The sequence below is a fragment of the Chiloscyllium plagiosum genome, unplaced genomic scaffold (genome assembly GCF_037043375.1).
Source record: "Chiloscyllium plagiosum isolate Xiang-an unplaced genomic scaffold, Cpla_swu_hap1 HiC_scaffold_10, whole genome shotgun sequence".
NCBI classification, from domain to species: Eukaryota; Metazoa; Chordata; class Chondrichthyes; order Orectolobiformes; family Hemiscylliidae; genus Chiloscyllium; species Chiloscyllium plagiosum.
Genome location: NW_028270148.1, coordinates 65,235,211 through 65,262,846, shown reverse-complemented (window position 1 = coordinate 65,262,846; position 27,636 = coordinate 65,235,211). Strand labels below are relative to the sequence as shown.

The 27,636-nt window shown below is 42.1% G+C and overlaps 1 protein-coding gene across 4 annotated transcripts in view; it reads left to right on the top strand.

Annotated features, from left to right (window-relative positions):
• The first annotated feature begins 1,595 nt into the window (after window positions 1–1,595).
• Window positions 1,596–27,636, top strand: part of fancl (FA complementation group L) — an 89,188-nt gene continuing 63,147 nt past the window's right edge. For 2 of the 4 annotated variants that reach the window (XM_087991404.1, XM_043696040.2), the window contains exons 1-2: window positions 1,596–1,650; window positions 21,617–21,731. In XM_087991404.1, coding sequence (XP_087847530.1) covers window positions 21,639–21,731 — 93 coding nt within the window. In that variant the 5' untranslated portion in view covers window positions 1,596–1,650; window positions 21,617–21,638. Of the gene's footprint in view, window positions 1,651–1,772; window positions 1,896–21,616; window positions 21,732–25,948; window positions 26,017–27,636 lie in introns of those variants that run through there. The other 2 variants (XM_043696041.2, XM_087991403.1) reach the window with 2 other exon arrangements.

Below are 27,636 nucleotides of genomic sequence, written 5' to 3'. Positions count from 1 at the left end.
AGCCATTTGGCAGAATGCCTCATCGCCAGAACTTTCCAACAAGCACCAAGACATGGCTTGGCTGGTGGTGAGAAGGGCTCTGCCTGTGAGATCCTTTATGCATGCCCGGACTCTCAGCTGCACCGCACGCTACCCTCGAAGCGGCTGCGGGGGGAAACGAGACTGTCCCACACCTCCTTCTGGAATGCACCTACGCAGAAGAAGTCTGGAGAGGAATGCAGTGGTGTTTGTCGAGGTTCGTCCCGAGCAGCGCCGTGACACGGGACTCCATGTTCTACGGCCTGTTCCCTGGGATGCACACTGAGATGAACATCAACTGTGCCTGGAGGATCATCAACTCGGTGAAGGACGCTCTCTGGGCGGTCCGAAACCTATTGATCTTCCAGCTGAAGGAGTTGACCCCGACTGAGTGTTGCAGACTGGCATATTCCAAGGTCCAGGACTATGTGTTGAGGGACACGCTGAAGCTTGGGGTGGTTGCTGCCAAGGCGCAGTAGGGAAAGACCACCGTGTAATGTCTGCTGCCTAAAGAAGAACAGGGGGCCCGTGCAGTCATTTGGGCTCTGCTGACGCCTCAGCTAAAAATGTAATCGTACAGACCTGTAAATAGGAATGATTACTTTATTTCGGTGTGCAAAGAAATGGAATGTTTACATATGTATGGCATGTCCAACTGTACAGACCATCAAAGTATTTTATGAATAAAGTATATTTTTGAAATAAAAAAAGAGAACGTAGGAGTTCTACCAAAGGTTCGATCCAAATTTCAGCACAGTAGCCACTTCCGTGGAAACGTATGGCCTAATATCTCCTTTCGTGGTTTGGTGTCACATTTAGTTTCATTAATACTCCTGTAAAGCACCTTGGTCAAACTTTCTAAAATGTTTAGGTGCCATATAAAGACTAGGTGGTATTAACTTGAAATAAACAGTCGTTAATGACTGGGTTTTCCCGATGATAAAAGTTTAAATCTAATAGCAAATTGCAGGGACGTTTCTACTTATTCAGTAATTATAACATTTCTGATGCTGATAGACACCATAACCTTGATCAAAAATGCTCATTTAACCTAGATTTAATAATAAGGTTGTTATTATTTAACGTCCAACTGCCTGCCTCAATATTTGCGTACCAAACACAAAAAAAACAATTAATTTGATTTCTCTAGTAGTAAATTTGCTTTGACATTATAGCTGCAAATGAGCACACATTACAGAAGAGCATTTAGTGATTAAATTCTCTTAGGATGAAATAGCATTTATCTCCCAACATGGCTCAATGTAAGTACGATTTGGAGGTGCCGGTATTGGACTGGGGTGTACAAAGTTAAAAATCACCCAACAGTTTGGAAAATAACCTAGTGTTGTGTGATTTTTAACAATGCAACTACAGTGGATTCGGAACGGCGGAGGTTGTGATTGGATGAACAAAGTATCTGGTGTGACTGGCCTGGAACCGTAACGTCTGTGATTGGTTGGATGTGGCCAGCGTTCTGATTGGATTGGTCAATTGTAGCCACAGCTGTGTTTGCGATTGGCTGGAATAGACAAAGTCTGTGATTGGCTAAAGAAGGCGCGGGCCGCGACATTTGTGAATGACCGTCCAGCGGTGCACTTGGGAGAAGTGAGATTCAGCTAAAGGACGGAACAAGTGAGTATGTGTTCGGGAATTCACTTCAACCAGCAAATATTGTGTTTTACCGGCACCAAAGTAGAGAGTCTGAGAAGTCTCTAACCGGCTGTATCCGCAGCGCTGTTTATTTATGTATTTAGAAATCGATGAGTTCATGGTTACTGAACATTCCTGTGCTTAACTGCTGTCAACTTATCGTGGCTCTGGCCTTTCAAGATGTGTTTGGTGGCTCAGTGGATGGTAGACCGTCCTCATGTCAGTAGGTAAAGGGTACAACTTCTATTTTGAGCTCGAACTCAGAGCCGTATTGAGGCAGGTCTTCCACCCTTGCTATTCCTTGAATGTTCCTGATCCACCAATGTATCACTAAAACAGACTATCTGGTTATAATCATAGTGCTGTATTTGAGAATGTTGCTCCTTACATACAGATGCGTTGCCATATTCTCCATGCTGCAACAAGCACTACTGGGTATTTTCAGATTTTTGTTTTTATTTCAGATTTTCTACCTCTGCATTTGTTTTAACTTATGACCTAAAAAGGACAGTCAATTCAGGACTGAGGGTGTTGTACTTAAAGGCATGCATTTGAAATTAGGTAAATGAACCTGTAGCGCAGATTGAAATTGGCAGCTATGATGTTGTCGCTATCACAGAGATATGGCACCAATGGGATCAGGGCTGAGAACTAAATATCCAAGGGTACATGTCCAATTTAAAGGATAGGCAGGTGGGCAAAAGGGTCAGGATTGTCTTGTTAGTAAGAAATTAAATTAAATTGATAGCAAGAAGGAATGTTGAGCCAGAAGGAGTAACGTCCATGTGAGTACAGTTGAGGAACTAACACGAGTCAGAATGTGGAGAAAAAAATAAATCAGAAGATAGAAAAGGCATATAAGAAATGTTTACAATAATCATGGGGGACTTCAATATACAAGTGGACTGGGAAAACCTGGTTGGTAGAGATCTCAAGAAAAGGAATTTGTGGAATGTATACAAGATGGTTTTCTGGAGCAGTTTGTGATATAGCCCACTAACTTATAGACTGTCCTGGATTTCGTGACGTGTCATGAGGCAGCCTTGATTAGGGAGCTGAAATGAAGGAACCTCTTGGAAGCAGTGACCATATTTTGGTAGGATTCATCTGCATTGTGAGAGGGAGAAGCTGGAATCCAATGCACTGGTAAAGGTAGCTACAAATACATCAGTGAGGACCTCACCAGACTGGAAGTGTAGTCTAGCAGAGAATGTGGTTCAGCAGCAATGACAGGAGTTTTCTGGAAGCACAACAGAAATTCGTACCAAGGCACAAGAAACACACTAAGTGGTGGATGATGCAACATTGGCTGACAAGGGAAGTCAGGGGCAGTATAAAAGCAAACAATAAATATACAATCTGGAGAAGATTAGTGGAAGCCAGAGGATTGGGTAGCCTTTTAAGCAACTATCAAGTGAAAAGCAATAAAAGGGGAGAATATGAAATATGAGTAAGCTAGCTAGTAATATAAAAATATTATGAGTTTGTTTTTAGATGTCTGAAAAACATTGGGCCACGGAAAATGAGGCTGGTGAAGTAGTAATAGGGACCAAAGAAATGGCAGAGGAACTGAATAGATATTTTCCATCAGTTTTGACAGTGAAGACACTAGCAACATACCAGAACTTCAAGAAAATCAAAAAACAGAAGTGAGTGTAGTGGCCATCACTAAGGAGAAGGTGCTGGGATAGCGGAAGGGTCTAAAGGTGGATAAATCACCTGGACTGGTTAGACACACGGCAAGGTTCTGAAGGAGATAGCTGAAGTGATTGTAGAGTGATTGGTAATGATCTTTCAGGAATCACTGGAGTCAGGAAGGGTCCCAGAATAGTGGAGCATGGCTAATGTAATACACTTGTTTAAGAAGAAGAGCAGGAAAATCGACATTTCAGGCAAAAGCCCTTCATCAGGAATAGAAACAGGGTGCCTGCAGAGTGGAGAGATAAATGAGGGCAGAGGAGATGACCTGAGGGTTGCAGTGAGAGAAAGAGACTCACTGAGATTCTTGTAAGCTTCCACATAATTCCTATAATGTGGTGACTAGAACTGAACGCAGTACTCCAGTGTGGCCTTACCAGTGTCTCATACAGCTGAAGTATGACCTCGTGGCTCCAAAACTCAATTTCCCCTGCCAATAAACACCAACACACCATATGCTGCCTTAACAACCTTATTAACCTGGGTGACAACTTTCAGGGATTAATGCACTGGACACTGAGATGTCTCTGTTCATCAACACTGCCAAGAATTTTACCATTAGCCCTCTACTCTGCATTCCTTTTTTTTTTCTGAAGTGAACTACCTCACACTTTTCCGCATTAAACTCCATTGCCACTTCTCCGCCCAGCTCTGCAACTTATCTATGTCCCTCTGTAACCCATAACATCCTTCACGACTTTCTACAACTCTGCCTACCTTAGTGTCATTTGTAAATTTACTAACCCATCCTTCTATGCCCACATCCAGATAACTTATAAAAACGACAAACAGCAGTGGCCCCAGAACAGATCCTTGCGGCACACCACTGGTAACTGAGCTCCAGGATGAACATTTCCATCAACCACCACCTCTGTCTTCTTTCAGCAAGCCAATTTCTGATCCAATTTGCTAAATCGCCTTCAATCCTGAAACTCTGTATTTTGTGCAATAGCCTACCTTGTGGAACATTATCAAACTCCTCACTTAGGTTCATATACACCACATCAACCACTTTATCTTCATCCACCTGTTTTGTCACCTTCTTGAAGAACACAATAAGGTTAGTTCGGCATGACCTACTCTTCACAAAACCCTGTTGACTGTCTCTAATCAAATTATTCCTTTCCAAATGATTATAAATCCTATTTCTTATAACCTTTTCCAACACCTTACCCACAACCAAAGTAAGGCTCACTGGCCTATAATTACTGGTGTTATGTCGTCTCTCCTTAAGGGAACAACATTTGTTATCCTCCAGTCTTCTGACACTTCTTCTGTTGACAATGATGACATAAAGTTCAAAAGCCAAAGACTCTGCAATCTCCTTCCTGGCTTCCCAGAGAATCTGAGGATAAATCCCATCTGGCCCAGGGGTCTTATCCATTTTCAGATCTTCCAAAATCACCAAAACCTCCTCATTGACAATCTCAATCTCATCTAATCTAGTAGCCTGTATCTCCGTATTCTCACTAACATTGCCCTTTTCCAATGTAAATACTGACAACAAGAATTCATTAAGTGCTTTCCCTCTATCCTCAGATTCCACACACAACTTTCCACTATGATCTTGGTCCTAATCTTACTCTAGTCATTCTCTTATTCCTAATATACCTATAGAAGGCTTTAGGGGTTTTTTTTGCTCCTATTCGCCAACAACTTCTCATGTCCCCTCCTGGCTCTTCTTAGCCCTCTCTATTGATCTTTTCTGGCTAACTTGTAACTCTCAAGCCCTCTAACTGAGCCTTCATGCCTCATACTCACATAAGCCTTCTTCTTCCATCTCAACTTCTTTAGTAAACCATGGCACCCTCTCTCGACAACTACCTCCCTGCCTGATAGGTCTCTCCTATTCAAGGAACCGCAGTAGCTGTTCCTTGAATAAACTCCACATTTCAAATGTGTCCATCCCCTGCAGTTTCCTTCCCCATCCTATGCATCCTAAATCTTGTCTAATCACATCGTAATTGCCTTTCCCCCAGTTATACCTCTTTCCCTGCGGTATATACTTATCCCTGCCCATTGCTATTGGAAATGTAACTGAATTATGGTCACTATAGCCAAAGAGCTCACCTACCTCCAAATTTAACACCTGGACGGATTCATTCCCCAGTACCAAATCCAATATGGCATCTCCCCTTGTTGGCCTGTATACATACTGTGTCAGAAAACCCTCCTGCACACATTGAACAGAAACTGATCCATCTAAACTACTTGAACTATAGTCAATGTTGGAGAAGTTAAAGTCCCCCATAACAACTACCCTGTTACACTTGCTCCTATCAAGAATCATCTTTGCTATCCTTTCCAGGACATACCTGGAACAATTCAGAAGCCAAAAGAAAACTCCTAAAAGGGTGACCTCTCCTTTCCTGTTTCTAACCTCAGCCCAAACTACCTCAGTGGATGAGTCCTCCCATGTTACATCAGCTGCTGTAATACTACCCTTGATTAACAAAGCACCCCCCACCTCCTTTACCATCTTCTCTGTTCTTCCTGAAACATCTAAATACCAGAATCTGCAACAATCATTCCTGTCCCTCCTCCAGCCATGTCTCTGAAGTGGCCACAACATCGAAATCCCAGGTGCCAACCTGTGCAGCAAGTTCACCCACTTTATTCCGATGCTTCTGGCATTGAAGTCCGCACATTTCAAACCAACACCCTGATTGCCGTTGCCCTCTCGCGACCTTCTAAACCTATCCCTGACCTCACTACCCTCAACCTCCTACACTGGAACTACAATTCAGGTTCCCATCCCCCTACAGCATTAGTTTAAAACCCTCCGAAGAGCATTAGCAAATTCCACCCCCAAGGATGTTGGTACCCATCTGGTTCAGGTGAAGACCATCCTTTTTGTTGAGGTCCCACCTTCCCCAGAAAGAGCTCCAATTATCCAAGAATCCAAAACCCTCCCACCTGCACCATCCTTACAGTCATATGTTGAGCTCTGCTCTCTCCCTGTTGTTTCACTAGCATGTGGCACAGGCAACAAACCAGAGATCACAACTCTGTTTGTTCTAGCTCTAAGCTTCCACCTTAACTCCCTGAATTTCTGCCTTAGATCCCCACCTTTTCTTCCTACCTATGTCATTGGTACCTATGTGGACCATTACTTGGGGCTTCTCCCCCTCTCCCTCAAAGATCCCGAAAACACGATCAGGGACATCACGAGCCCTGGCACCTGGGAGGCAACACACCAATCGTCAGTCTCTCTCGTTCTCACAGAACCTCCTATCTGTCCCACTAACTATGGAGTCCCCAATGACTAAAACTCTTCCTTATCCCCCTTCCCCTCTTAGCAACAGGGAAAGGCTCTGCACCAGAGACCTGTGGCCTACTGCTTACCCCGGTAAGTCCTCCCCCCCCCCCCCCCCCCCCCCCCCCAACAGTATACTTGTTGCTGAGGGGTATCACCATAGGTGATCCCTGCACTGCCTGATTGTTCCCTTTCCCACCCCTGACGGTAACCCATCTACCTTCTTAATGTGGCTGTGGACTAATTACTTCCCTGTTACTCTTCTCAATTACCCCCTCCACTTCCCTAATGATCTGAAGTTCATCCAGCTCCACTTCCCTAACGCAGTTCTCGAGGAGCTGGAGTTGGGTGCACCTGGTACAAATGAGGTCAGCAGGGACACCAGAGGTGACCCTTATCTTCCACATACTGCAAGAGAAACATTCAACTGCCCTAACCTCCATTCCCACTATCCTGAATTCCCAAATAGATCACTGAATATATGAAACACAAAAGAGAAACACTTGTCACCTTACCAACCAACGCACAGAACATCTTTCACCAGAGATTCTTAGGCAAAGGCCTCCCTGTTACAAACCTGTCAGCAATCTTCAAATTGATCAATGTAGAAAATCGCAATTATAACCACTTTTTTTACAGGACTGAATGCCATTTTCTATAGTTTAAATGCCATGCGGGCACCTTGGCAGCTCCTGTGAAAGGGGAAGTGAGGAAGTAGGGTGAGAGATGGCACGAGTCCAAGTAAGTGGAAGCGTACTTAGAATAGGATTAGAGGTGGGGGGGAAGGTTGATTCAGGGTTTGTCAGGTGGAGAAACTGGTCTAGACAGGTTGGGGGATGTAGTCCCAACCTGGGTATCAGTTTAGTGTTGGTTTGCGAGGTGGGTGTCCATTCTGGGACAGTGCTGTGTGGTGGGATGTTGAGGATTAGTGAGAGTGGAGTTAGATGTTCAAAGGTTGAGAATTAAGTTCATTAATTACCTTGGGGTTAGAATAGGCTTTTAACCTTTCCTGGGTAACTATAAAGCTTAAGTGAGTCAGAACCCTCCAAAGTCTCTGAATATAAGGATGTTTTCCAGAGAGTTTCAGGTGCAGGGGAATTGTCCATTAGAATTTCCAGTGTTATGGCAAATGCCTCAAAATCAGTTGTGTGTCAAGAATTTTGCATGGTTCCAGCACACAACTCAGTCCAATTTCTCTAATGATTCTCTAGCTGTCGGAATGTCTGGGCGTAATAACCTATATTAACCATATGCGTTGCATCTGCCTAACCTAATAACTTCACACTTCTGTTGAACCAGGAAGCCTGATTCTGCTGAGGGCATTGCCAGTAAATGATTGACTGTCACCTGCTGTATTGAGTTTAAGCAGGCACAGTGCACGCTCTTTTAGTTCACAAGGAACAGGGTCCTGTGTATAATTTGTGCATATCACTTCTAGTGCATGCAAGTACGCTAAATTGATTGTCAGTATAATTCTTTCACATCCAGAATTATCTGTGGTGGTGCTACTGAGTCGTTGTTATTGATGTACATTGAATTCTCCAACTTGCATATGTTCTGATCCCTTGCAGCCTTTGGCTCTTTAGAACCATTCAAATTCATCAACTTGATGAGAAGGTGATGGGAAATGTTGGGTTTACAACAAGAGGTTTCTTTGCCAATATTGACCTGCTGCCCTGAGATCCATAATTGGTTTTCAAAGCTAGACAAAAGCTGGAATACTGCCGATTTTGGATATTCTAAAACAAAACAAAAAGTGCTAGCAATACTAAGCAGGTCAGGCTGCAACAGTGGAGAGGACAGAATTAAAATGTGTCTGTTATAAGGGTGCCAGTGAGCGAGGAGGAATGTGGGCCAGATAAATGATAGTGCTCAGGGTAAGTCAAGTTAGGTCTGAGAATTTGGAGACTGGAAGGTGAAGTTGTCAGGTTTGGCAGCAGCGGAGAAATGTCAAATGCTTGAAGATTTTGGGGTGTGGGAAGATGTAGGTTGGGAAGAGATTTGGTGTTAGGGTAGTGGCGGATGAAGAATAGATCCATACAGTCTGGAAATAGACCCTTCACTCCAACTTGTCCAGGCTGACCAAGTTTTCCAAACTAAACTAGTCCCGTTTACCTGCGTTTGACCAATATCCCTCCAAACCTTTCCTATTCATGCACTTTTAAATGCCTTTTAAACGTTGTAATGTATTTGCATCTACCATTTTCTCTGGCAGTTCATTACACGTATGAATCACACTCTGTGTGAAAAATTGCCCGTCAGGTCCACTTCAAATCTTTCTCCCTAAAATTATGCCATGTAGTTTTGAACTCCCCCACCTTACAGAAAAGACCTTTACTATTCACCTTATCTTTGTCACTCATGATTTTAGTAGGTATTGGAAGGTTGGGGAGGAGGGAGGGGTAAAGAATAGGTTTTGGGAGGCAGAAGGTAGAATAGGTGTTAGGATGTGGGAGGGTGGTGTTAGGTCAGGGTCTTTGAGATATTGGTGGCCTCAGTGGGGTATAATTGCGGAATGTATGGTGTCAGTTTAATAGTTATTTAGGAGTTACACTAAGTATTTAATTACAATTTTTGAGAAGATTTGTAGCTCAGGTTGGTAAGTATGTAAGTTAGCTTGCTGAGCTTGAAGGTTTGTTTTCAGATATTTCATCACCACACTAGGTAACATCAGTGAAAGTCTCTGGTGAAGCGCTAGTGGTATGTCCTGCCTCTTTATTTATAGATCTTGGTTTCTTAAGGTGGGTGATGTCATTTCTGGTTCTCTTTTTCCAAAGGAAGGTAGATAGGGTCTAAACCGATGTGCTTATTGATGGAGTTCTGGTTAGAATGCCATGCCTCTAAGAATTCCTGAACACCATCAAAGACACCAAGATAGAAAAGGACGAAATAATGGTCTCTTTTGACGTTACAGCCCTTTTCACATCAATTAACGTCGCCCTGGCCAAAGAAACACTGGCATCACTACCACAACCAGGACCACAAACAGCAGACAGCACCAACGTCATGAGCAAAGATAACATCCTCAACCTGGTGAACCTGTGCCTCACTACCCACTTCACATTCAATAAGAAAACCTACAAACAAATCGATGGAACACCCATAGGATCACCAGTATTAGGGCTCATAGCAGAAGCAGTAAAGCAGAGACTTGAACAAGCTGCCCTCCCATTACTCTATGCTACTCTCTCCCCACCCCCACCCTCCTTTAGCTTATCTCTCCACGCTTCAGGCTCTCTGCCTTTATTCCTGATGAAGGGCTTTTGCCCGAAACATCGATTTTGCCTGTCCTCGGATGCTGCCTGAATTGCTGTGCTCTTCCAGCACCACTGATCCAGAATCTGGTTTCCAGCATCTGCAGTCATTGTTTTTACCTCATTGTTTTTGCCCTCCCATTTATCCAACCTAAACTTTGGGTCCGCTACGTCGATGACATCTTTGTCACAAAACGGAACAAATTAGAGGAATCATACAACACCATCAACAATATCCTGATGGGCATAAAATTCACAAAAGAGGAGGAGAACGCCAACAGACTCCCATTCCCAGATGTGACAGTTTAACATATAGTTAATAGAGAGCTTCAAATTAGCGTCAACAAAAAAACAACACACATGGACCAAATACTTGACTTCAGAAGCAATCATCCCAACACCCATAAACGGAGCTGCATCGCGACATTATTTCAATGAACTACATCACAATGCAGCACCCACGAACTACATAAAGAAGAAAAACATACTCAATAAACACAGTCTGCCAATTCCTTAGAAACGAACCCAAACAAGCAGACACTACGCAACCAAAAACTATAGCCACATTACCTTACATCAAAGACATATCAGAAATGACTTCCAGACTACTCGGACCCCTTGGCATAATGGTAGCTCACAAACCTACCAAAACACTTAAACAGTGACTAATGAACCTAGATACCACCAGCAAAACTAACATCATTTATAAGATACCATGAAAGAACTGTAACAAACACTACCTCAGACAAACTAGCAGGAAACTTGCCACCAGGATACATGAACACCAACTAGCCACCAAAAAACACGACCCACTATCACTAGTTTCTATACATGCAAACAGACAAAGACGGACACCACTTTGACTAAAATAACACATACATCCTAGGACAGGTGAAACAAAGGCATGCACAAGAATTCTTAGAGGCTTGGCATTCTAACCAGAATTCCATCAATAAGCACATCGACTTAGACCCTATCTAAGTTATGTTGGAAAAAAAAGGAACAGGAAATAACATCACCCACCTTAAACCAAGACCTATAAATAGAGAGGCGGGACATACCACCAGAGACTCTCACTGATGTTACATAATATGGTGACAAAACGTCTGAAATCAAACCTTCAAGCTCAGCGAGGTAACTTACATACTTAAGTATTTAATTGTATACTTTTCCCGAGTAACATAATTAACTGCAGAATTACTTAGCTCCGAATTCTCTGATTTTAAACAGATATTTTTGGAGGGTTCCAGATTTAAGGGAATTGCCCAACAGAATATTCAATTTCCTGGAAAATTCCTTTGGATTCAGCTCCGATGAGGATTCTGCCTGGTCTTCGTGCACAAATCCTATTTATATTGCAGAAATGACTGCCTGGCCATCGGAAAATCTGACCCAGATCTGAAAGCTCCTTAAAGAAATTCAATAATTTGGTCAGATATAAGCTGCTCTTATTGACCCAGTCCTGAGTTTGATGAATGAGCCTTTATTCTTCTAGATTTCTTATGTCTTCCATCATTAATGTTTCCAGCACGTACCTCCCCCCACCCCAGACTCCTGTATTGAGGCCAGGTTCACAAGTAATTTGAAGTTGGATTCCTTCAAAATGGTTTAACTATAATGCATTCACAATTCTTATGTTCTATTTCATTAGTATGTTGCCTGATTGCAATGCATTTTTAAAATATATTTGAGAGACTTTGTGATCTCAACCAATTCCACCAGCATCCTTTGGATGTTTTGATTATAAGTTAACAGAGTCTTTCACAAACATAAGGAGCAATCTGAGTCTGTTGTCGCTGCCTTTTCATAAAGGTTCAGGCTTGACTGGATAAAATCGTGCTATTGGAAAATGAGAAACCAGAGATTAAAGGAACAAACATCATGGAAGTTGCTTGCAATATGTTAGTTGTTCCTTGAGTCCCATGAGCAACATGTACTTCTCTGCTTCTTTTAACCTACTCTTGCACACCATCCCAACTGTTAAAGTTTGTCTATCTCCAATGGTGAAAACCTGTTGGATACCTCATGCTCCATTGATTTCTATTTCTTTCTACTTTCTTTACCTGACGCATTGACTACAGCCTATCTATTATTGCTTGCTGGTCTACCTCTCACATGTAGGTGAAGACAACCTCGTGGAACATCCCTTTTAGACACTTTTTTTTCTTGGTTGTGTACAGTGTCCTGTGGAGCTAGTTAGTTATTTAGTCCAAAAATGTATTTCTTGAGGGAGTCACTTACTTGGCATTAGAAGGCATATCCCTTTGGATTCTTTGCAGATCCAAGATGACCCACATCCTGTGTGTCACACATTCAGGAAGCTTAACACCCACATTGACATCTTGATTCCAGTCAGTTTAAAAAGTCTCAATTTTTTTTCTTCTAGACTTACCTTTTACTTCCTACTGTCAAAAGCTTACTCCAAGTCTCTAAATATAATACATTTTAACTTTGTTTTAAAGTTAATTATGTGCAGTATAACCTTTTAAGGTCTGTCCTGAAGGGAGAAATCTGAACTTTACACAAAAGGCAAATCCAGTTTTCTACTTCATTCAGGATCAGTGGTGCTGGAAGAGCACAGTAGTTCAGGCAGCATCCGAGGAGCAGTAAAATCGACGTTTCAGGCAAAAGCCCTTCATCAGGAATAAAGGCAGAGAGCCTGAAGGGTGGAGAGATAAGCTAGAGGAGAGTGGGGGTGGGGAGAAAGTAGCATAGAGTACAATAGGTGAGTGGGGGAGGGGATGTAGGTGATAGGTCAGGGAGGAGGGTGGAGTGGATAGGTGGAAAAGAAGATAGGCAGGTAGGACAAGTCATGGGGACAGTGCTGAGCTGGAAGTTTGGAACTAGGGTGAGGTGGGGGAAGGGGAAATGAGGAAACTTGAAGTCCACATTGATGCCCTGGGGTTGATGTGTTCCGAGGCGGAAGATAAGGCATTCTTCCTCAAGGCGTCTGGTGGTGAGGGAGCAGCGGTGAAGGAGGCCCAGGACCTCCATATCCTTAGCAGAGTGGGAGGGGGAGTTGAAATGTTGGGCCACAGGGCGGTGTGGTTGATTGGTGTGGGTGTCCCGGAGATGTTCCCTAAAGCGCTGTGCTAGGAGGCGTCCAGTCTCCCCAATGTAGAGGAGACCACATCGGGAGCAACGGATGCAATAAATGATATTAGTGGATGTGCAGGTAAAACTTTGGATGTGGAAGGCTCCTTTAGGGCCTTGGATGGAGGTGAGGGAGGAGGTGTGGGCGCAGGTTTTGCAGTTCCTGCGGTGGCAGGGGAAGGTGCCAGGATGGGAGGGTGGGTTGTAGGGGGTGTGAACCTGACCAGGTAGTCACGGAGGGAATGGTCTTTGCGGAAGGCGGAAAGGGGTGGGGAGGGAAACATATCCCTGGTGGTGGGGTCTTTTTGGAGGTGGCGGAAATGTCGGCGGATGATTTGGTTTATGCGAAGGTTGGTAGGGTGGAAGGTGAGCACCAGGGGCGTTCTGTCCTTGTTACGGTTGGAGGGGTGGGGTCTGAGGATGGAGGTGCGGGATGTGGATGAGACCCAGTTTCTACTTCAGCTGTATACAGTGACTCTGAAGCTCATCTCAGTTGCAGTTGAAATGAAAATCTAAGCAATTAAGGTTTGTTCGTGGGGGCAGAGTTCTCGTCAATGAAGTTAACTTGGTTCCTCCTCACTCATCGCATGGGCTTAATCATGAAGAAGGCATTTTATAGAAGCAAGCCATTAAAATTAGAGCATGGAAACTAGTTAAACAAAACGGTAGTCAGGAGTGGATATGCAAAATTTTCATTGAGATAAAATGTACTTTTCTGAGTACAGTGAACAAACCAAATCCAACCTCTGCAGGAATTAGGTATTACACAAAGATCTGCTATCTGTCCTTGTGATGCATGGCCATACAAAACAATCTCATTTCTGCTTGGGAGATCCTGGAGTTTGGGGCTGTACCTGGTGCTGTTGCGATTTTGCTTTGCTTCGTTAGCCTTTTTAAATTATGCTGGGAACAGCTAAAGGGTGATTTTCCTTATTGCCCATGCCAAAGGTTTTTCTGTAGTTCAGCTGGAGGCATGGACAGAAAATGGCAGATGGAGTCTAATCCAGACAAATATGATGTGATACATTTTGGAAGATCAAGTACAAGTGGAAATCATACAGTGAATGGTAGAGCCCTGAGGAGTATTGATATGCTGAGGGATCCAGGTTTCCAGGTCCACAGATTATTGAAGGTGGCAACACAGGTAGTAGCACGCTTGCCTTCATTGCAAGGGGCATTGAGTTCAAGGATCGGCAAGGTATGCTGCAGCTGTATAAAACTTTAGTTAGGCCACACTTTGAATATTACTTCCAGTTCTGGTCACCACACCACCAGAAAGATGTACTTGCTTTTGGAGAGGGTACATAAAAGAGTTTAACTGGTATGGGGAATTTTAGCTATGAAGAAAAGTTAGATAGACTGGGTTCGTTTTCACTGGAATGCAGGAGATTGAGACGCGACCTGATAGATGTTTATAAGATTGTGAATGGGTTGGAAAGAGTGGAAAGTATGAGGCTTTTTCCCAGAGTGAAAGGGTCACCTATTGGGGGACGCAGGTTCAAGGATGTGCAGGGGGTGGGAGTGGAGTTTAAAAGCGATGTACAAGGCAAACATTTCACACAAAGGGTGGTGTGAGCCCAGAATACGCTGTCAGGAGGATGGTGGAAGCAGACACAATAGCTGCATTCAAGAAGCACTTGGACAAATATATGAATAGGAAGGGATTAGAGGGTTATAGATCCTGTAAGTGAGGACGGTTTTAGTATTGAAGGGCAAAATGTGTTGGCTCAGACTTGGAGGGCCAAAGGGCCTGTTCCTGTGCTCTATTGTTCTTTGAGAACAGCTTCAGTTTCCCCAAAATGTCCTTGTAAGTGGTGCCAGGTGGATAGGGTAAGTGTCTGGAGTACTGGGGTACTAGATGGGTAGGGGGTGGATGCCAGGAGTAGGATGCCAGATAACTATAGGATAGCTATCAGCTAATTAGGATTCCAACTGGATAGGAGGGAGAGTGCCAGGTGGATAGGATGCCAAATGAATTGGGCACCAGGATGGATGTTAGGAAGATGGCCAGGCAAGTGATGCAGTGTTTTGATTAAGTCAGGGTTGGTAGTAAAAATCCAGTCTACCGAGGCTCTGGGAAGGTGGGTCTGTCTACAGGAGGCGTGTTGGACTGGGCCATGGTCAAGTCCAATCTGGTGCGTGGGTGTCAGGTTGTGTCAAGTGGGAGCATCAGGGGTCCGGTTGGGTCAACAGATGGAGTGCATGTATGTCTGTCTGTCCGTCCCACAGGTTTAAAGGAATGTGAGTTCGTCAGAATCTGGGGGTTTGTAATGGATAAGATGTAGATGTATGTGTGCTAAGTGTGGGGTCTATTGAATAAATACTCAAGTATTGGAGTGTGTATTTAATAGTCTAACCTTTCCTGAGTAACTAGTTATTTAACTTCATCAAAACCATCTGAATTTTCCAAATTAAATTGAGACTTCAGTGTAATTTCCTGGCAATTCCTTTAGAGTGCGCTACAATGGAAATTCCACAGGGACCCCACGTGCACCTCCCATCTCTGCGGGAATAAGGAGTGTCTGGTCATTGGAAAATTCAGCCAGGATGTGATGGCAATAACTGAGACATGGCTGAAAGGCGGGATGAGAGATGGAGAAAGAGTTCCTATTAATTGGGATATAGAATACAAAAGTGGAAAGGTGATGATGAACTTCTATAAGATACCTATTAGATCTCAGTTGGAGTATTATATATATTTCTGAGTGCCACAATTTGGGAAGGATGTGAGCACATTGGTTATAGGGATGAGAAACTTCAGTTATGAGACAGTGATACAGTCAAACTATTGTTTTGTGTGCTAACCAGGCAAATCATACCTTACATAAATACATCAGGGTAATAGGCAGAATGGAGAAAAGATGCAGAGAAAGATCAACTCTAACGTATGAGAGGTCTGTTCATAAGTCTGATAACAGCAGTGAAGAAGCTGTTCTTGAACCTTTTGGTCAGTGTTTTCAAACTTTTGTATCTTCTGCCCAATGCAAGAGAGTATAACCGGGGTAGGAGGGGTCTTTGATTAATTTGCCTGCTTTCATGAGGCAGCTTGACTGGACATGTCAGCATGGTGCCAATGTTGTGAATGGTTACTGCTTACAGCTAGCCAGTATTGCGTAAGGTTAGCTTGCACTGCTTAGAGTAGAGATGCAATGTGATGTGTGGCCACTCTGATGGAGTTGACTCCTTGTAACCAAGCCATTATTTGCTGTAACAGATTACTGTGTCTTTGTATAAGTAATAGTTGATACTTCATCAGTGTTTAGGCTGTTAGAGAAGTAATTCTTACTCTGCAGGTTTTTCATTTGTAATTTGCTATCATACGGTTAAAATATTTTGTAATACAACAAGTGGAATTCAAAATTTGGGTCAATTTGTGCCTTGATGGATCTAGGACAGCAAACAATGGATATGAGAAAATGCTTAGTTAGGAAGATTTCTGCAGATTTTGTACTGTAATTGTTAATGGGAGTTGTTTAATATATAATTCTGTCACATAGTTTCCTGTCAGAATTGGCTAGTATGCCTGGCTGGGGTGGTAGATTGAATGGGTCAGCACAATATTTCTTTCACCTCTGGGACACTGATTCGAATCTAGTACGCCATTGGTGGAAAGTTTTCTATTTTACTTCAGCTTTTAGGATCTGAAGTTCAAGGACTTTTGTGCAGTCCCAATTCAGTCACTGTAGATCTGCGCCTGCAACCCATTTAAAGTAGGTAGTAGTAATTGGTGGATGATGATGATGATTTAGATTAGATTAGATTAGATTACTTAGTGTGGAAACAGGCCCTCCTGCCCAACAAGTCCACACCGACCCGCCGAAGCGTATACCACCCAGACCCATACTCCTACATTTACCGCTTCACCTAACACTATGGACAATTTAGCATGTTCAATTCACCTAACCTGCACATTTTTGGATTGTGGGAGGAAACCGGAGCACCCGGAGGAAACCCACGCAGACACGGGGAGAATGTGCAAACTCCACACAGAGAGTCGCCTGATGGGAGGAGAAGCGTTGGGACTGCCACTCTGCATCTGATTTGTAGATTTATTTCACACACCGAGGACGTTTTGTCAAAGATTGTGGGGTTTCCCTGTACTGGCATCCTTCATTTGATAGGTATATTTGCTGTTCTGTTCTGAAGAGACTAGCAGAGGAAGAAGAGAAACACCAGATTTTTAGGCTAGAATATTTTTGCAAGGTTCCCTTTGACATTACACTTTTAAAAAAAATGCATCAATAAGGAAGGTTTGACATGAATTGATACTTGGGAAAGATTTTCAGACTGTAAGATAAATGTATGGCACATGTCGCACTTGAACAGTTTGTGGATCTTTGGAATTCTCTATCTCTGACTGTGGGTATTCCATTATTGAGTATCATCAACCTGACATAACAAGAGTTTTTAGGACAGTAAGAGAATTGATGAATAAGGGAGTGAGATGGGAAAATAGAACTGATATAGAAGTTCAGTCCAGATCTTAGAGAATGGTTGAACAGCCTTGAGGGACTGTCTGGTTCACTCCTGCTCCTATTATATTCTTGTGAAGAAAACTATACCAATTTTTTTCATTTTAATTCTCAAAATAAGTAAGGAATGAAGGCTTGTTCTGAAACTTGTAATATATTTTTAATATCAATGTTTGCTCCTTGTCTTGCCTGAAATTTGCTGAGGTACAGTTTCACAGAAGTTGGCAGCCCCTTAGAACCTTATGTAAAAGACTGTCCAAAGGCATGAACCTTGCCAGTCATTGGCCTACTTGATTTTTTTATATATAATAACGGAAGTGGCAACTGGAGGTCCAGTCCTCATGTAATACAATAGGAATTCCAGAGAAAACCCCACAAAAACTGCGGATGCCATAAATCAGAAACGAAAATAGAAGTTGCTGGAAAAGCTCAACAGGTCTGTTAGCATCGTTTGCCAGTTAGTAGACTACATTCAGCAGGCTTCTGCAGTGTTCTGAGGAATGGTCACTGGACCTGAAACGTTAACATTGATTTCTCTTCACAGATGCTGCCAGACCTACTGAGGTTTTTCAGCAACTTCTGTTTCTGTGCCAAGAAAAAAAAAACTTTGATAGTGGGGGCAATGGACTGAATTTTTTCCTATTTTGGGCTTTCTTCGACTGGGATTCATAGCATTCAGTATGTTGCAGCCCACAGTGACTTTTCTCTATCAATATCTTGCCGATCACACAATTAATTATCCAGTCAGTCTCTCTGGGGCCCTCCATGTGGGATCAGGCAGCAAATAAGCTGAAGCATTCCTTGCTGCCAGGACCTTGTGATGTTTATACCTGCTGATGTCACATTAGTGCAAGCTACACATTAGTTCTGATGCTGCAAACTAGAACTGCTCTGCACATTGAGGTCCTGGAATGTAATCATAAGATATGGGAGAAGAATTAGGACATTTAGCCTACCTGGTCTATTCCACCATGAGATCATGTTTCTCAACCTTATTGTCCTCCTCCTTCTCCTCCCCTTACCAATCAAGAACCTATCTAACTTTGTCTTAAAGGCACTCTGATTTGGCCTGTACAGCCTTCTGTGACAAAGCGTTGCACAGATTCAACACCCTATGGCTGAAAAAATTCCTCCTCATCTCAGTATTAAAGGGTCATCATTATCACTCAGGCTGTGCCCTCTACATATAGTCTCTCATATTAGTAGAAACGTCTTCTCCACATCCACTTGATCCAGGCCTCTCTGTATTCTGTAAGTTTCACTGACATCTTCCTCATCCTTCTAAATTCCATCGAGGACAAATCCAGAGTCCTCAACCGCTCCTCACATGACAAGCCCTTCATAGAGTCATACAGAATGGAACAGACCCTTTGGACCAACCAGTCCACGCCGAACGTAAGCCCAAACTAAACTAATCCCACCTACCTGCTGCTGGCCCATATCCCTCCAAACTGTCCTATTCATGTAATAATCTAAGTGTCTTTTAAATGTTGTAACTGTGCTCGCATCCACCACTTCCTCAGGAACTCATTCCACACATGGACAGCTATCTGTGTAAAACATTTGCCCCTCATTTTTAAATCTGTCTCCTCTCACCTTAAAAATACCCTCCACCCCCCCCCCCCCCCAGTCTTGAAATTCCCCATCCAAGGGAAAAGATACCTATGACTAACCCTATCTGTACCTCTCAGGATTTTAATAACCTCTATAACGTCATCTGTCAACCTCCCTGGGTTTATTCTTTGAATCTCCTCCAAGGCCAGCACATCCCTCCTTAGATACGTGGCCCACAACTGCTCATCATATTCCGAGTATGTTCTAATCAGAGCTTTATACATTCCTGATCTTGTATTCCAGCCTTCTTGAAATGAATGCTAACTTCAACCTGCCAGTTAAACTATGTGTTAATCGTAAGAGAATCCTTAACGAGGAGACGCAAGTTGTTATGTGCTTCAGGTACCTGAACCCTTTTCCAATTTAGAAAATCCTATAACCTCATACTTTTTCATATTGTATTCTGTCTGCCACGTCTTTGCCCACTCTCTTAGCCTGTCCATTTATTCCGCAGGCTCCCCACTTCTTCAACACTAATTATCCCTCCATCTATCCTTGTATCATCTGCAAACTTAGCAACAATGCCTTCAATTGCATTTTCCAGATTATTAATGTATGTTATCGCCAAGGAAATAGTTGAGAAAAGGAAGTTCGCTGTTTGGTTTGCGGTGTGTGCTAGTAGAAAAGAGGGCAGTGCTGTAGCTTGTTGACTGACAAAGGAGATCTATCACCTGACTCAACCAGCCTGTATTGAGATAATTGCAATGTTGGTCGCTACAGTGTCTGGGATGAAACACATTTTTCAGCAGTTCAGGAAGAAGGTTAGTTATTTTCTGCACTCTGCAAGAGTAAGTGTCACCTGTGTTCTGAATCTTTTCTCTTCCAGCTTACACTTACGGGGTCATCAATCACTCTTAATTCCAACACTGCAGCTGTTCATCACTAAGGCTCAAGCACGTGTCCATTCAATGGTTCCCACCCATCTCTTCCTCCCAAACCACTAAGCCCTCCAGCCCCCTCTACATCCCACTCACTTATTAGGGACATCATACCACCACCATTACCAACTTGTGCATCACCATTAACTCCTTTTCCATCAAATTAAGTTTCTCCTTTTGTCCCTTTGCTGGAAAAATTGATCCACCTCCCAGACTGATGATTCCACTACACCTTAATTGACTTGTCTGTTATGCCTGAACTGATTGCACTTGATCTGTGGGACTGACCATGGCTAACTCCTGATCTGAAATTAGATGAGCACCTGACTGACTGTGGTCCCCTTGATGCCACTAGGGCGGTCTCCTTTGACCTTTGGACAGAGCCATGTCTGCCATAGTTGAAGCCACACAGTGTAAGTTGCTGCGCATGCTATTGGTGTGACGTTGACATAGGATGGTGCTATGCAACAACAAGTCCACCCCCTTGATTGTCTGAAATATGATAGGTTGCTTTTCCCTCTACACTAAAATGCAATGCAAGCCACAAAAGCTGGCAGCCAGCTACAAAGTGTGAAGTTAGTGAGCGCTTTAAAGGAAAATCACCTGTATAGATGCACATGTGCCCTTGTTCACAATGTGACCTGAAGTATACATGTCATAGGTGTTCCTGGTCCAAAGTGAAGTCTTGCAGGGATGAAGGCAGTGTGTGAGTTGGTCTGATAGTGGACATGATGATGCAGTGACAGTCCCTGACCTGCCAATCCTGACTTGCATGAATGAAATGTGGAGGAGGATATGGAGCGTGAAGGGAAGTTGTGATGAGCAAATGTTTGGATTAAGGCCCAAAGAGACAAGCAGTTAACAAATGGTTATTGTTCTGAATTTCAAGTGAGGAACTGGTGCTGTCTGAGTTTGTTTTTGGGAAAGGAGAGGAGAGGCTGCATGATTGAGCTATTGATGGGATGTGCATGCGTGGCAGTAAACTGATTAAATGACAAAATGAGAATCTCACTAAACTTCCAGGGGAAAATTGGGGAAAATGATTCTTAATTAGACATTCTTATTTATCATTTTTGCTGTTTTTTTCAACTTTGTTGCCATTGTCTATGCCACTCAAAGGAGCAGAAAATTCTGCCCTTTTTGTCTTGTAACCTTTCTTTTTTAGCTCAGTAGTTTTAGAACAATCCCATTGCCATACAAGCAGAGAAGGTTGGTGATTCATGTGAATATTACTTCCGGTGGACACGGGAAGGCATCAGCTGTTGGTGTTTTATACTTTGTTTATTAAGGTCATAGAAAGATAAACAATTAGTATTGTCCTCAAATGTTTATTATAAATTCATCTAGATTTTATCCCAGTTTAGTTTGGTGTTTTTTATGGCCATGATATAGGATGCAAAAATGTGATATTTTGAGGCAAAGCAGATTTTTTTTTTGATGTGTTCCATATCTGTTTATAGTTGGTAATCCCTCCCCTCTTGATTAACATTTGGAATATTCAGGATAGTGGGGGATGGGGGAATGATGGTATTGTGGGCGTGTTTTATGTCAGTTGTCAATGGAATATACTTGATGATTTTTGAAGTTCTCATCATTCATATTAACTCTGATTGTATTTGAGGTTTTGAAGTAATTTGGTAAGCAAAATGTATCATTATTAACAGACATATTAATATCTTTCAGATCTCTATCTTTTTGATAAACCATGGCGGATTGTGAAGATTTGATCAATGAGTGCCCTCTTCTGATACCTCAGAACAAACAGAAGACTGTGTTTGATGGCTTCATTATGGTTAAGGTACAGTACCTATGTTAGAGTGTGATTGGTTATTACCTGCATCACTAACAAATTCAAATTGCAGTTTGTGGAGACCTTTCCTATGAGAGAGCAAACATGATAACTGGGAAAAAAGTACTCACTTTGTTTTCTCTCTTTGTTTCCCTTTTTTCCCACTCCAACTAAGAAAGCTCATGTTTTATAGCACAAGGAAGCCAATTCTCATTTGACATGAGAAGTCATTGGTGTATAGGATCGAGGAAAACCCAAAGGCTTTCTATAAATATGTCAGGAATAAAAGAATGACTAAAGTAAAATTAGGGTCAATCAAGGATAGTAATGGGAAGTTGTGCGTGGAGTCGGAGGAAATAGGAAAGTGCTAAATGAATATTTCTCATCAGTATTCACACTAGAAAAACACAATGTTGTCAAGGTGAATACTGAGATATACAGGCTACTAGATTAAATGGGAGTGAGGTTCACAAGGAGGACCTTAGCAATTCTGGAAAATATAAAAATAGACAAGTCCCTTGGGCCGGGTAGGATTTATCCTAGGATTCTCTGGGAAGCTAGCGAGGAGATTGCTGAGCCTTTGGTGTTGATTATGTCATCATTGTCTACAGGAATAGTGCCAGAAGACTGGAGGATAGCAAATGTTGTTCCCTTGTTCAAGAAGGGGAGTAGAGACAACCCTGAAAATTATGGACCTGTGAGCCTTTCTTCAGTTGTGGGTAAAGTGTTGGAAAGGGTTATAAAAAATAGGATTTATAATCATCCAGAAAGGAATAACTTGATTGGAGATGAGGATCTAAAATATGGATTTAGGCTTTTGTCAGGAGCAACCATTTTAATGCATGCTTTTACTAACTACAAAATGGCTTCTTAATGCAAGTAACATAAAATGGCTTCTAGGAGCAATGGCATCTAACTCTGCTGAAAACTGCATTCCTGAACTAATTGAAAGAGATTAGCAAACAATGCCCTGTTCATAATATGAATTAACTGAGCAAGATAGGACATTATTAAAGTATCCGAGCTGGTCTTGTAGACCCAGGTGGAGAGGGATTAAAAACATGCAAACAAGTCAGTTCCCAGGAAAAACCATTGGCTTAATTTTATGTCTATTTGTCATTTTATTTCATTTTATTGGAGTAATTTTGAAATTAAGGCTGTTCTGTTTGTTAAGAGACCTAGAAAAGTTGATTGTGTTTTAAGATTGTGTGCAGCTTTTGCAGAGTACACAGAGGTACTTAACCCTTGCATTGCTGGATAACCTATGCCCAGCGTCGTAATAAATTGTTAAAACTTGCTAAAGGAGACCGAGCACTAGTGTTTATTTGACTGATCGCAGAACTGAGAGGCTCCTCTTGGGAGTCCAAATTTACAGGGATAGTCAACATGGTTTTGAGAAGGGTAGGTGATGCCTCACAAACCTTATTGAGTTCTTTCAGAAGGTGACCACACAGGTGGGTGAGGGTAAAGCAGTTGATGTGGTGTATATGGATTTCAGTAAGGCATTTGATAAGGTTCCCCATGATAGGCTATTACACAAAATATGGAGGCATGGGATTGAGGGTGATTTAGGTGTTTGGATCAGAAAATGGCCAGCTGAAAGAAGACAGAGGGTGGTGGTTGATTGGAAATATTCATTTTGGAGTTCAGTTACTAGTGGGGTTCCACAAGGATCTGTTCTGGGTCCACGGTTGTTTGTCATTTTTATAAATGACCTGGATGAGGGTGTAGAAGGATGGATTCATAAATTTGCAGATGACACTAAGGTCGGTAGAGTTGTGGATAATGATGAAGGATATTGTAGGTTACAGAGGGACATAAATAAGCTGCAGAGCTGGGCTGAGAGATGGCAAATGGAATTTTATGTGGATAAGTGTGAGGTGATTCATTTTGGAAGGAAAACAGGAATGCAGAGTACTGGGCTAATGGTAAGAATCTTGGTAGTGTAGATGAGCAGAGGGATATCCATGAACATAGATCCCTCAAAGTTGCCACGCAGGTTGATAGGGTTGTTAAAAAGGCATATGATGTGATAGCTTTTACTGGTAGAGGGATTGATTTCGGAGCCACGTGGCCATGCTGCAGCTGTACAAAACTCTGGTGCGGCCACACTTGGAGTATTGTCGACTGTTCTGGTCACTGCATTGTAGGAAGGATGTGGAAGCTTTGGATAGGGTTCGGAAGAGATTTACTGGGATGTTGCCTGGTATGGACAGAACGTCTTATGAGGAAAGGCTGAGGGCCTTGAGGCTGTTTTCGTTGGAGAGAAGAAGGTTGAGAGGTGACTTAATTGAGGCATATAAGAGGCATATAATATAAGAGGGTTAGGTAGGTTGGACTGTGAGAGCCTTTTGTCGTCTGATGGCAATCACTTGCACAAGGGAGCATAGCTTTAAATTGAGGGGCGATAGACATGGGGCAGATTTCAAGGTAGTTTCTTTATTCAAAGTAGTAGGGGTGTGGAACGCACTGGCTGCAACAATAATAGACTCGCCAACTTTAAGGGCATTTAAATGGTCATTGGATAGGCATATGGATGAGAATGGAGAATAGTGTAGGTTAGATGGGCTTCAGATTGGTTCACAGGTCGGCACAACATTGAGGGCTAAAGGGCCTGTACTGCGCTGTAATGTTGTATGTTCTATATTCAGCTTGTCATTCCTGAAGAAAGCTTTTGCCCCATAATTGTATCCTTTTCATGAACTCTTTTTGTTTTTGTTTTCCTTTTCAAATATTTGCCAATTTGCTTTTAAATGCATTTTGCTTAGACTGACCCATTAGAGTAAAACATCTTCTAATATGGTGCATTTAACAAAACATAACTCTAACCTTTTCATCAACTTTTGGTGATAATCTTATGTGTCATGATCACAACTCATTGATGAAGAGAAATGACATTCCCTATTTGTTTTCAAAATCTTACATAATTGTGAAAATCAGACCACCTCTTAATATTCTATAATGAATTAAACTTCTTGCCCCTGTTAATTCACCTCTAGTGGATTGTCTCCAGGGCATTCACGTTATTCTTAAAGTAGAAATTCAAAATTGGACATAATCTTACTGCAGTTTTTATTAATATAGTTAATTGATTTAGATTTAGCATTTTTTCCTTCTGTACTGTGCTATTTATAAAACCTAGGATTTCAAATGTTTTTAAATGTAACTTTATCGATTTGACCTTCATTTTTAAAGGTGCAATTACTGTGAATTCCTGAATCTTCGTGTTCTTTTATTCTTTTCAATGTATTACCACTTTTTAAAATCATTTTATATCTATTTTCTTACCTTAACTTGTCTTTTCATTTATCAGGCATTTTCCTACCCATTTATCTATTAGGATGAAAACTGTACAATTTTTATGTGAATGCCATTTTTAGAATTTTGATGTCAAAATGACAGTAGATGGCTGTTGGTTACTCCTGTGATGGGTTTCCTTATGAATGCATAAAGACAAAGTTTTTGGGTCCTGAATTTGACGTAAAGGCAGGTAGGTAACTGCAGACCCCTGTTTACCATTGGGTTCATGGCCAATAGGGTTAAAATTTAAGGCCATTAGTTTTGTTTCTGGTTCAGAGGAATTGAGGATTGAGCAAGCTTTTTTAATTTACATTCAATTCGGACAACACTAGAGTTGAGTTCAGAAGCAAACATACTTTATCTCCTAGGAGTTCAGTACAGTTAAGAGAACCAATCACCTCTCCGGAAGGGCTTAATTTGTGAATCTTGCAAACTAGGAAAGTTTGGTTAGAAAAAAAGTGTGTTAGAACTGAGAAAGTTTAGATTCTTGGATTTGTGAAAAGTTCACGAAGGCAAACTTGGAAAGCACCACAAGACTGTCTTCACATTTCATGGCAAAGATACTGTAAGACATTGATTAAGTAGAAACTGAAAGAGTTAGGGTAGTGGTGATATTTCTTTGGATTTGAGTCTTTGTAACAGATTGCTTTGGGGAACTTTGTGTGTTTTTATGATTCTGTCTTTTATATTTCACTTTTTTTTTACTCTATTCAGTTCAAGAAAATCCTTAGTGTTGTGTGAATATGTTTCAGTAACAAACTATCACATTACTAAAATAACACAAAATATGATCATGACAACTGAAATCATGACAAAACCTCCTCCTGGAGTTGCTACAATTGTCTTCAATTTGCCACGGTCCCTGTTTTATTTTGCCTTCATGTTTTGTTGCTATCTTTCTACAAATCTTTCACTTGATATAATAGATTTGGAAAGAGAATAACAGATTCTCCAAATGATCTCCCAAGGGACTCTACTGCAAATTATCTATCATGTAAGTAAAGTACTTGCCATGCTTCCACATGCCCTTTTTAAAAGTCTTTGTCTTAATGGTTCATTCACATGACTAAGGGCAAACGTGTCATAATAATACAAGCCTATTTTTTGTCACCCGTGAGGTTATCTATTTTGTACCGAGAAAGGATACCTTCTAGATGGTATGTAGTTAAATATAGTGAATGTTGAGTTCTTTGAAGAAGTAACAAAGAGGATTGATTAAGGCAGAGCGGTAGATGTGATCTATATGGACTTCAGTAAGGCTTTCGACAAGGTTCCCCATGGGAGACTGGTTAGCAAGGTTAGATCTCGGAATACAGGGAGAACCATTTGGATACAGAACTGGCTCAAAGGTAAAAGACAGAGGGTGGTGGTGGAGGGTTGTTTTTCAGACTGGAGGCCTGTGACCAGCAGAGTGCCACAAGGATCAGTGCTGGGACCACTACTCTTTGTCATTTACATAAATGATTTGGATGTGAGCATAAGAGGTACAGTTAGTAAGTTTATAGATGACACCAAAATGGAGGTGTAGTGGACAGCGAAGAAGGTTACCTCCAATTACAACAGGATCTTGACCAGATGGGCCAATGGGCTGAGAAGTGGCAGATGGAGTTTAATTCCGATAAATGCAAAGTGCTGCATTTTGGGAAAGCAAATCTTAACTTACTGGTAAGGTCCTAGGGAGTGTTGCTGAACAAAGAGACCTTGGAGTACAGGTTCGTAGCTCCTTGAAAGTGGAGTCGCAGGTAGATAGGATAGTGAAGAAGGCGTTTGGTATGCTTTCCTTTATTGGTCAGAGTATTGAGTACAGGAGTTGGGAGGTCATGTTGCGGCTGTACAGGACATTGGTTAGGCCACTGTTGGTATATTGCATGCAATTCTGGTCTCCTTCCGAAAGGAAAGATGTTGTGAAACTTGAAAGGGTTCAGAAAAGATTTACAAGGGTGTTGCCAGGGTTGGAGGATTTGAGCTACAGGGAGAGGCTGAACAGGCTGGGGCTGTTTTCCCTGGAGCGTCGGAGGTTGAGGGGTGGCCTTATAGAGGTTTACAAAATCATGAGGGGCATGGATAGGATAAATAGACAGAATCTTTTCCCTGGGGTTGGGGAGTCCAGAACTAGAGGCATAGGTTTAGGGTAAGAGGGGAAAGATATGAAAGAGATCTAAGAGGCAACATTTTCACGCAGAGGGTGGTACGTGTATGGAATGAGCTGCCAGAGGAAGTGGTGGAGGCTGGTACAGTTGCAACATTTAAGAGGCATTTGGATAGGTATATGAATTGGAAGGGTTTTGAGGGATATGGACCGGGTGCTGGCAGGTGGGACTAGATTGGGTTGGGATATATGGACGGGTTGGACCGAAGGCTCTGTTTCCATGCTGTACATCTCTATGACTCTATGTGGGAGTTCAGGTGCACAGACTTATAAAATGTCACAAACAAATGCAGAAAATAATCAAGAAAGCTAATGAAATTCTGGCCTTTTTATCTAGAGGACTTGGAATGCTCCACTTGGAATGCTGTGAGCAGGAAGGATATATTGGCCTTGGAGGGAGTACAATGTTGATTCACAAGAATGACACCCGGACTTCAGTGGAAGTAATGAGGAGAGAATATACAA